Source organism: Glycine soja, chromosome 7 (genome assembly GCF_004193775.1).
Source record: "Glycine soja cultivar W05 chromosome 7, ASM419377v2, whole genome shotgun sequence".
Taxonomy (NCBI): domain Eukaryota; kingdom Viridiplantae; phylum Streptophyta; class Magnoliopsida; order Fabales; family Fabaceae; genus Glycine; species Glycine soja.
This window is the reverse complement of record NC_041008.1, coordinates 42,410,782-42,422,267: the sequence shown is the minus strand read 5'-3', so window position 1 is coordinate 42,422,267 and position 11,486 is coordinate 42,410,782. Positions and strand designations below refer to the sequence as shown.

Genomic DNA, 11,486 nt, shown 5'->3' with positions numbered 1-11,486 from the left:
TCGGATTCATTAAGAAGTATTTTTTTTACCAAAAATACACATATATAAATACCTCAACCTTAATATTGTCACAATTTATAATACACCTCGTCATAGGAATGAGAAACGGAACAATTCTGCCAAATTTTATTTTGGTGTACTTTAGTCAACAAACAATTTCTTTGTTACCCGTTGAACTCCATTCATGGGATCACTAATCACACGAAGACGAGTGTCCATTGTTATAACTAAATAATGGGCTCTAGTCCCATTCCCCTCGACGATTCAAGTACTTGTTGACGCGTCAACCCTTTTGTAAGCGGATCCGCTATATTGTTTTCTGACTTGACAAAGTCAAGAGAAATGACACCATGAGAAAATTAAATTTTTGATAGACTTATGTCTCACTCTTAACTGTCTTCTTTTTTCATTAAATTTTTTTTAGTAACTTTAGATATAGCAACTTTACTATCACAATGCATTAGAATTGGAAGTATAGGCTTATTCAACAATGAAAAATCGCATAATAAATTTTTAAGAAATTCAACCTCACTAGTAGCAGCATCTAACGCAATAATTTTTGTTTTCATGTGAAATAATAGTTTGTCTAGTAGTTTTTCATAATACTGCACAATCAGCTAAAGTAAAGATATTATCACTTGTCAATTTTGTTTCATCAAAATAAGAAATTTAATTTGCATCACTAAACCCCTCAATTACTTTCCAATCTACCAACTACATATGCAATGTTAGGCAGGCTTATAGAAGATTGTCAAGTGCTACAAAAACTAATAATTTGAGAATATTTATGTGAAAAAATTCATTTACTCAAATTTTTCTTTAACTTGATGGATGAGTCATAAAGAGTAGAAACAGGTTTCACATCAAAATAATTAAACTTCTTCAATAGCTTTTCAACATAGTGTGATTAGGTTAAAATCATGTCATCATTTTTCTTTATAAGCATAATACCCAAAATCACATTTACAGGACCAAGGTCCTTCATATCAAAATTTCTAGACAAGAAAGACTTCACATCATTTATGAAATACATATTACTATCAAATATCAATATGTCATCCACATATAAACATAAAATGACAGATCCAGTATCATCAAATTGTTTCACATACACACATTTATCACTATATTTAATTTGAAAACTAAAAAACAATTTGATCAAACTTTTTGTGCCATTGATTTGGAGCTTGTTTCAAACCATATAAAGATTTAACAACCAAGAATTTATAAGTAGTACTATGCAAAGAATATCCAACAAAAACATAATCAATAGTTTTTTATCCAATTTTCTTTTCTTATTAATAAGGATGTTAACATTTACTAGACACTCTTACACTTTAAGATATTTCAGATTTGGTTCTCATTTTCTCCATAGCTCATAAGGGGTTTTTTCAAAAAAAAATTACAAGGTACCATATTAAAAATACAACATGCAGAATATAAAGCTTCATCCAAGTGTTCCTTTTATTGCTTTCCATATGGTATTTTCACATGTTTATTTGTATTAACAAGGAGCTACATATATAGAGGCTACTAGTCACCAATGTGTAGAAACAAAATACTTATAGCAATAACAATAACGTTAAAAAAAAATACCAAACAAACGTCCTAATTTTAATGACGTGTAACATTCACAAGAGAATTTGACCAAGTAAAAGATAACTTCCTAACATAGGATTGAAAGTAGTGGGATGCTTTTAGTTTTTCACGAAATCTAATTCTAAAAGCATTTTATCTTTAAAAAACATAATTGACAAAGAAAATATATTTTAATTTTAAATTTCAAATTATAAGAAAATATTTTTCAACAATCTACCACTAATTTAAAATTTAAGGAAATGAAATAATATAATAAAAATATTTTTAATAAAGCATAATACATTGTGTTTTCGTCCATTAATTTTTCATGTTTACTAAAAAAAGACTCAATCATATCTATGACAGACATCTTTTGATAAAAGAGAATGCTACTGTAGAAAAGACTATGCAAAAAGAAAGTAGTTTTTCTCTCTAAGATTGTTAGAAAATTAAAATAAAATGAAAGAAATAAATAAGAAGAAAATGCAAAGCCTTGAATTAAATAACAATAACAAGATAACTTTAATTGGCAGAACATGAATCAACAACGCACTATATCATACAATAAATACAAAGAAAAAAAATAAATTAGGGGAAAAAATAATTAGTCTGGGTTGAAGCGCACAAACGCTATCCTTAGAGAGAAATCGCCCCAGTGCACTGATAGGAAAAAAATCTGATTGTGCTCATCTCCCAATATACGACAACCTATTGGTTTCAATCGTGCGCAGCGAAAGGATCTCCGAATATTCTGAACACCAATGTTCTTGCTCTCAAAAACAAGTTTTTATAAAGTGAAGGTGTTGGACAAGTGGCCTCAGATATCTTAAGAAGGGGGGGTTGAATTAAGATATCACAAACTTTTCCTAATTAAAAAATTCTATTTTGATTTTAACCTGTAACCCTAGATTCCTTAACAGTAAACCCTTAAGAAAATATGCAAGATAAACTTACTGAAAAGAAAGAATAAATAATAAGCAATTAAAGGAGTTTAAGGGAAGAGAGATTGTAAACTCAGATTTATACTGGTTCGGTCACACCCTTGTGCCTACGTCCAGTCCCCAAGCAACCTGCTTGAGAGTTCCACTATCTTGTAAAAGCCTATTACAAGATGTGAACCACACAAGGACAACCCTTCCTTTGTGTTCAGATTTCTTTACAACAAGAGACCCTCGGTCTCTTAATCCCTTTTCAGAATAAAGAAGAAGAGAAGAAGAAATCTCTCTTGAAAGAGATAGATTGAACAATTTGAGCACTCAAATAATTCCTTATTTAATCACAAGTGTTTTGGCCAAGGAATTTGTAAGAGAATAAAACGATTTTACTTTTTAAGAGGACAAGACCTTTTTGTTTTGAAAACTCTTAGCAAATTCGTGTCTCAAGTCACATATATATAGGCCTTTGATGGCCATTCAAGAACCAAATGAAAAGATGTGATTGTTGAGAATATTTTCTGAAAATCTCCTCTGGTAATCGATTAGAGTATGTGTGTAATCGATTACAAGCTTTAAAATTTGAATTAAAACGTTCAATAACTGCTGGTAATCGATTACCATATATGTGTAATCGATTACACAGTGTAAATTTTGAATTCAAATTTTAATAGTTGTTGTAAATCATTTTTGGCCACTGGTAATCGATTACCAGAGAATAAATCTATTGAAAAAGACTTTTTAACTTAAATTTCTTGGCCAAACCTTTTGCTACTTCAATTAGGAATTCCCTTCCTATTTAATATACCCTTCCTAAGACTATAGAGACTGTCTTGATCATCCATCTTGAATATCTTTAATTTCTTTGTCTTGAATAAAGCTTTGAGAAGCATGTGATCCTTTGGCATCATCAAAACATTCAGCTTGATCCTTTGTCTACAGAAGGAACATAAAAGTGGGGATTGTATTTGAACCCCCCACCCCCCCCCCCCCCCAAATGAAATTTTTTTTTTACCAAATTATAACCTTTTCTGTTGCAAGTTCTAAAGAATCCCCAAATGAAATTTTTTTTTTTACCAAATTATAACCTTTTCTGTTGCAAGTTCAAAAGAATAAAAAAATAATCTCATAGTTAATGTATTTCTTGAAGGTTGCTGAATTGCTTGGTTTATATGAAGCAGCAGTTCTGCCAAAACGAGCAATCCTGGTGTGCATCTCTGAAACTTTACACTTGAATTTTACTTGATGTAAAATGGACTGTGGGGTTCTAAAACTATGCAAAACCATTAAAGGAAGTAAATATGCTATTTGAGGGTTTTCAATTTTTAAATAAATCTTCTAGGTTTATTATTAGTTTTAATCTACTCTTTCAGAATACAGTTGTTCCATTCGTTCAACAACAGTGTTTTGTACTCTGCTGGTTCACCTGTGTACTGGAACCATATTGCCTTTTCCTTAGATCTCATGTTAGATGTCAATAGAGTTTTGTTATTGCTGGAATGCATTGAAGAACTAAAATGTATAACTGTTATGAGTTCAGTGAAAACCTATTATATTTTTCTCACAAACTGTTTTATTTTTAACTTTAAGAAACTAACTTGTGTATTAAGGAAATAATAACCAGAGGATGCAACTTCACTAGATCAGGCAATGACTATAATTTGTTTATAAGTTGCACATATATTTGTAGCTTGGTTAATTACCACTCTTGCATAGTGATTAATGCGTCTTTCTGTTATATGTTTATTGTTGTAGTTTGGTTCAAGAATTGCTAGGGAATCAAATCGGAAGAATTTTGGAAGCAATCGAGCAGCAAATCAGGCATCGGCTGGCAGTGTAAGGATTCATAGGAAATCCAATTTTTGTTGATTCTTTTTCATATTTTAGCACACGGAGTGCATTATCCTTTCTGATCCAGATCATTAAAAGACATAATTGTTTGAAACCGTGTACCTATATATTTGATCAAGAAATTGGACAGCATTTTGGAACTACTTGAGATGTTATGCTTGATGGTACCATTACTATATCTGAAGGGTTTTGATCATATCTGTAAGGAGGATTGGGTTCCCAGAGCTCCCCCTAACACCAGAACTTCCGCGAGCTTGACCTCAAACGTGCTTGTAAACCATTTTGAGTCTTGACTAGATACTGATTTTGAGATTAATTGTATGATACGATACAAGTTTATGGTGTTTTTCATGAACAACAGTGTAATTATAATTTAATTAATTTACGCATTACTCTTTTGAAGTTTCAGATATATAGCTAATATTGCTTTTGTTTGGTGTACAATGTTGGCAAAAAGATATATATTCGAAAGGCTTGTTTGCCATTCAGTTTTTAATGAAGAAACAGAGTCCTTCTAGAGGATTAAATTCCATCTATTCTTTAGAGAAATGTGCTGTACTCATCTGCAGCTACCTTCTGATGATATCGTGTTTTGTGACTGGTTATATAAGTCGGTCTAGTGTCACGAAATTATTATTCTCATAGTCATGTGGGTTTTATAGTGTGCCCAAAAAAAGCTTTTATTTGACAGTGTTTTGTTTTGATTTTGACTTTTCTTTCAGATTATTGTGTTAGCTAAGTTGAAAAAAATAATATGTGGAGCATACGGGGGTAAAAGGCCAACCAATATTGTTTCAAGGATCGAAACAAAGCTCACCTCCAATGATCAACACGAAACAGAAACAGTAACGTTGTGAAACTATCAATTTAAGAACTCCATATAATTACATTGTCAATGGCAGATTTTAAAATGAGAAGATGTTGTTCGAGGAAAGAGAACATGGGGCACATTTTTTTTTCAGAGGAAGAATAGTTTTTTTTTTTAAATTGTTTAAAACCCCCTAAAATTCATAGGGGTACCTTGATATGTTGTTAGAACTCATGTGATACTGCATATTCATGAACACCAGAGGAGGCTCATTCTAAACTACACTGGTGATTCGACACGTTCTAAAGAAGTTGATAAAATTGATTGAATTTCTTATAGAACCGATGAAAAATGTATCAGTATCACGTTACTGTAGGCACAATTATTTGGAGCTTTTGCAGTATCAGAAGAGACAAGTAAAAGAGCAAGAGGAATGCAAAGAGAAAGAGAGTGACAACAAATGAATAATTTTTATGAAAAATCAACAACAGTTTAAGAAAAAAGTAGTACAATTTTTTTAAATGTAAAATTGTAGGATTCATGCACCCACAAACAAGAAACAAGAACAAATTACTTATATTTCTAAACGAGTTGACCACAATCCGGTCAACAAATTGGATGCCCCAAGGCCCTACGTTATTATTCTTCTTCTCTACTATTCCATATAAAAAAAGATCACCACACAAAGAACTCCACGTTCTGATGGCATATATATATATATGTATATATATATATATAGTCTATAGTCCCTTCATAGTGGCCCAACATCAGTGATATGGCTCTGGCTTTGGCAGACCCTTCACTACGCCACAAAGCAACGCGTACTCCGGGATGTTGTACTCGTCCCTCAGAGAACGCTCAGGAGTTAGAACACTGATGTACAATTGTTGTCCCAAGTAGCGATTCTCAGCAAGCTCGGACCTCAAGTTCCACACCCCAACGTTATCGAATGATAACAGAATCGCCGCCCACGATTTCGGGAACACTGGCATTGTGTGTCTGCTCACTGCATCAAGAAGGTTGTAGTTTTTCCTCTTCTCTGGAGTCCAAGTCCCAGGCTCAATCCTATAATACACACAATATTAATGAATTTGAAGAATGAGAAAATATGTTATGCAATGAAGTGTAGTCTTATCATCAAAGTCACATGTATGATAACACATGCTTTTTATGAGAGAATACTCACGCGACTGCGAAGAATGCATAACCATTCAAATGGTAGGACTGAACGCTCTTCTCGGGGTTCTCGAAGATGATCTCGATGAAGGTGCGGTGTTTGAATCTGATAACATTGGGCTGCAAAACAACATTTTTTCCAACGTCTTGCGACGGGTTATCGGAAATAATGTCGTACTTAAACACCTTCTCAGGAACTCCAAAGTACTCAGCGAGCTTAATTGGGGTTTCCCCATCAACATGAGAAACGCCGTTAATAGCGTAACGGAGCTTCCCACTATCCCTGCTAACAGAGTTAATGAACTTCACAGTGCGGGTGATGTTAACCTGGCCGTAATGGTACGAGCCCTGTGGGTTGGGCCGGGCTGCAGAGGCCGTTAGGTTCCAGCGGAAGGAGCGGAACTGGTTCAGCGACCAGGCCCAGCCCACGGGGGCCTCGGGGATTTCCGGGCTCGGCGGGGCCTTTCCGGTGGTGTAACGCATGATTCCCTTTCCGGTGAGAATGGATTTGGTGAAGCGTGTGGAGGCGACCATGTAGTAGTCTTTTGGTTCCTGGTTGGCGGTTACGAGGACGCCGAAGCATTGGCCCAGGTGTACGTCGAGGGAGTTGTAGGTGTTTTGCACAGTGTGGGACCCTTCCATTTCAACGAGCTTCATGGGGTGGTTTTGGATTCTGAAGTTGATGGTGTTCTTGAGGCCCACGTTGCAGATTCTGTACTTGTAGGTCTTGCCGGGGATCATGGTGAAGAGGGGCTTGTCGGTGCCGTCGCCCTTGGCATTCTGGCCGTTCAATAGGACGGCCTGGGGACGACCGAGGGAGCGGCCACCGTCGAGCAGCTTGCGGAGGGTTGAGTGGCTCTTTGTGAACCAGTCGCCGGCGAGGACGGTGTAGTCATCCTCGGGATCAGCATAGGGGACTGGGATGAGGAGGCGGCTGTTGATGCGGAGGCCGCCGAAGCCTCCGGCAGCACGCTGCAACCCTAGGCTAGGGTAGTAGAAGAAGCTACCGATTTGGTCCTTCACCTGGAAGTGGTACGTGTAGTTTGTGCCTGGTTGGATAGGGCAATTGGTGCCGGCAACACCATCTTCCCAACTATTCTTCCTTTGCTGGACTCCCGCCCTATCAAAGGCCAAGAAAAGAGAGAAAATGATAAATATGATAAATGATATAACAAAAAAAGAAATATAGTAATTAAAATTTCATCTAGTTAATTAGTTTTCATGATAAGGATTTGGGTGAAAGGTGAAACTGATTGATAGTTTTGAGACCATATATTCGTCAAGTATGAGTCCCATCACAAAATGAAAAAAGGATTTTTGAATGAATCAATAGCTAGTGTCATGAATATGATTATGGATAAAAACATGCATGTAATTTGTGTAACAAATGTCTATAACATATGTACATGGTCGAGATTGGAATCTAGCTAGAGCTAATTAGACATCATGAAGTTGTTTGTGCTGGAAAAGGATATTGATAAAAAAGTGTTGCATGCATGCATATTTAATATATATACCAATGGAAAAGCAAGGGCTCGTCAAGGTTGTTGAAGACATTGACGACGATATTATTGTTGCTGGTGGAATTTATGTTGGGTCCAGGGAATTCATTGTTGATTAGAATAACCTGCTGGGGCACACCGGCTGGAGAAAGGGTGCCATAGGTGACATTCCATGTGAAAAAGAAGTAAGGGTCTTCACCCTTCACAGGGGACATAGCCCCTGCGAAGAGACATAGCAACATTAGTAACGATGTTACCCCACCCATGATGTCTTGTCTAAATTTCGATTTTATTTACTTACAGTGTGTATAGAACACTACTATATGCTTCCATCTTAATTCTAACTTGCTGTATATATATATTTCACTTGTTGCTCTTCAACCACTCAAAATCTCCGCTAAAGTCTCTCACCATTTCCCTTTGGTTATGCTCCTTGGAATGCGTACTTCCTCTCACTTCGCTATTTCCATGTCAAAGCCGTTCGCGATGCCTATTGTTAGAATGCTCAGATCTTGAATATATAAAGTCACGCTTTTATGGGTTTTATCACCCACCATCTAGTTAACTCCATTGAATATGCATGGCTTAAATTTTTTTCTTCTAAAAATGCGATTTGTAATTGTGTATTTCTTATATATATATATATATATATATATATATATAAGAGTAAATTACATAAACTTTCCATGAGATTTTAAAAAATTATACATGTCTTTTTTCATTTTATAAAACTTACACAATTTTTTCTGGGATTAAAAAAAATTACACGTCTCTTTAAATCTTAAGGCATTTTTTTTAAATCAAAATTTGAAGCAATTACCCTGTATTATAAATTTTTATAACATTAGTTCTATTTCAAAATAGGTAGGACGACATGTATCTTCTTGTTTCTCAATTTGAGAAAGGTTTGACTTATCCCTTATTGTGTTACATCATAATATATTTATATATTATAAGTCTAAATATGACTTATATGTTTAAAAATATTATTTTTTGTGAATTTAATATGATTTATATATTTATTTACTATTTACTATAAGTTTTAGTTATATAAAAATAAGCCCGTGTATATTTATTAGGTTTTAATTAAATTCCAAATAATAAATAATACTAAAAAAAGAAACATAAAAAATGGAGTGAAAAAATTTATAAAATATTATTTGTAATGCTGAACATTATTATTATTATTATTATTATTTTACCTTTCCTTTTGCGGATTTGGTTTCTCTTTGCAATTGTTGCTCAAAATCATCACCATTGACTTCTTCCTTAATCGGTCATCGCCATACCCTAGCAAACGTAACAAAAGTCTATTCTTGATAGAATCAATCACTTCTATCCAGGATTGACATTGATTGATTATTAGAACTTCTAGAGTGACTTGAATTCAATTGCAGAAATAATGTTGAAAGTTTGATAGGAAAAAAAAATAATTCTATGCAAGTCCCAGCAAGACAGTTATATAACTTATATTGCGATTAAAGGTTATCATTTAAAATTTATATATATATATAATATTTAATTATTTATTTTGATAATCTATAATTTTGTTGAATCGTGAATATATACTCATCTAATTCTCACCCGAATATTATATTTCTTTAAAAATTAATAGTTATATGACTCCACATTATATTATTTGTTTATGGTAATGCTTAGCGTAAAACAAAGAGAAACATAAGAAATGAGATTGAATTGTGTTTTAAGAAAAATCAGCAAATATTTTTTCTTAAACTTATTTCATCTTATATAGGACAGTATATATGTGATCTTGTAAAAAGATGTTACTTATGTTAGAAAATGTGAACATGATTTTGATATGAAAATATTGTGTAAGAACTTTTATAGCACAATATAAGAAGCTAAAGGAAGGAAGATAGTTCATATTGAATTCACATTAAATTAATTGCACGAGATAAAATTAAAATTTTCGGTGTTCACAATAATGAATAAAGAACCTACACATATTCTAATATACAAGGTGTTGTGATATCCCTAAAGGGGAGAAATGACGAATATATATATATATAAGTTAAGAGTGACTTCTCTCGTTAAAACATGTTAGTGTATCTATAATATATAACTGAATAATTTAAGATATATACATATTTAAATATATGAATTGTTAAGAATTCTAAATATATTAAAAAAGTCTTGCAAATTACATTATAAATCCCCAACAACTAAACATTTAAATTATAATGATTTTTTTTCTCCTTCAGACTCATTTTATCATTATGACTTGGACATCGTGTCATAATTAAGCAAGGAATAGGAACAACCAACCTATGATTCAAAATAGGATAAATATAATTTAGTTAAAAATATTAAATAAAATTTTAAGAAAATTGACGGATCATTTAACTTTGAAAAAAAAACTAGATTTATGAACTATATTTTTAAATATTATAGAATTTCATTTTGAAGTATTTGCTAAGTATTCATAAAAAAGAATACTTTATTACTTCTAATAAATTTACTAGCATGGACTGTAATATTTTTTATCACGCACGTTTCAATCTTAATAGTTGTACTGTACTCATCATATCTATTTAGATCTAAAACTCTTACTAAGGAATGGATTCAATTTGACAGCTCACCAATGAAGTGGATCAGTTGGTCATTAAAAGAGTGGTTGAACAGTGACATCAAAATTGATTTTGATTTTTTTTGCATAAATAATACATTGTTTCTTGTTGGAACCAAAGACATGGAAGTAAAACATCTTACTTTTAATGATAATAAAAGATATTAAACTTTGATGATGGACTAATAAGTTTGATGAGTTATGCAAGATATTATATGTGTCCACTGCTTAAAAAGTACAATAATTCTAACCTTATATTGGCTAAAAATGTTTTGAATAAGCTTGCATCCAATGCGCATATATGGATTCGTCCAGTACTTCATAACAGCTTATGCATCCAAAGCGCTACACAATTGACCTGGCCGAAAATCTTTTATAAAAATATTCATCAGCGTCCAACACATCTTTTTGTCCAACTCGCTAACAAAACTTGTGGAAATATTTTATACTTTCATTTAAGATTTCTTCATCCAAAAATGAACACTTGATATAGTTCTTTTCTCTATGTTGTTCGAATGCTAAGGTTTATTTGTGCTTACATTCTTCATTGTATGAACCTTAGTCTGATATTCCTTTTTGTTTTTTTCAAATATGCTCTAATGTTTAAATTTCAAACATGAAAATAAAAAAATTGTAAATATAAGCACAACCTCTGATCAAAATTAAAGCTACACAACGAGGTTCAGGACAAGGAGAAGAATTGAAGTGGGAAGATGCAGAAAAATTGTATAGACCTTCAGAGGGTGTCCATACTTTTTAAGAAAGAAAAGCTAAGACACCTATTGCTTCTCTCTCCTCATGAAAAATAGTCACCCCAAAAGCATTTACGTGCCAAGTTTTCCATGCACTAAATGAAGCTCATAGCAGGAGGAAATGCAAAGGGCTAAACACACAATGAATACTTTTAATTTGAAGCTTATATAAAGAATGAAGAAAAATTCAGAAGAAGTTATCGAAGCTATCATTGGATGAAACATTATTATGATACTTATAAGTTAAACAGTTCATCCTTTGTTTCGCAAAAATATTTGTAACCTGTGCTAAACTTTTAT

The 11,486-nt window shown here is 33.0% G+C and overlaps 1 protein-coding gene across 1 annotated transcript; it reads right to left on the bottom strand.

The window, feature by feature from the left end:
• Window positions 1–5,666: 5,666 nt before the first annotated feature.
• LOC114419830 (L-ascorbate oxidase homolog) lies at window positions 5,667–8,156 on the bottom strand. Its single transcript, XM_028385628.1, has 3 exons — window positions 7,863–8,156; window positions 6,356–7,465; window positions 5,667–6,234 (listed from the first exon to the last, which is right to left on the bottom strand). The coding sequence occupies exons 1-3, from the start codon at window positions 8,111–8,113 to the stop codon at window positions 5,937–5,939; spliced, it is 1,659 nt and encodes a 552-aa protein (XP_028241429.1). The 5' UTR covers window positions 8,114–8,156; the 3' UTR covers window positions 5,667–5,936.
• Between the last annotated feature and the right edge of the window lie 3,330 nt (window positions 8,157–11,486).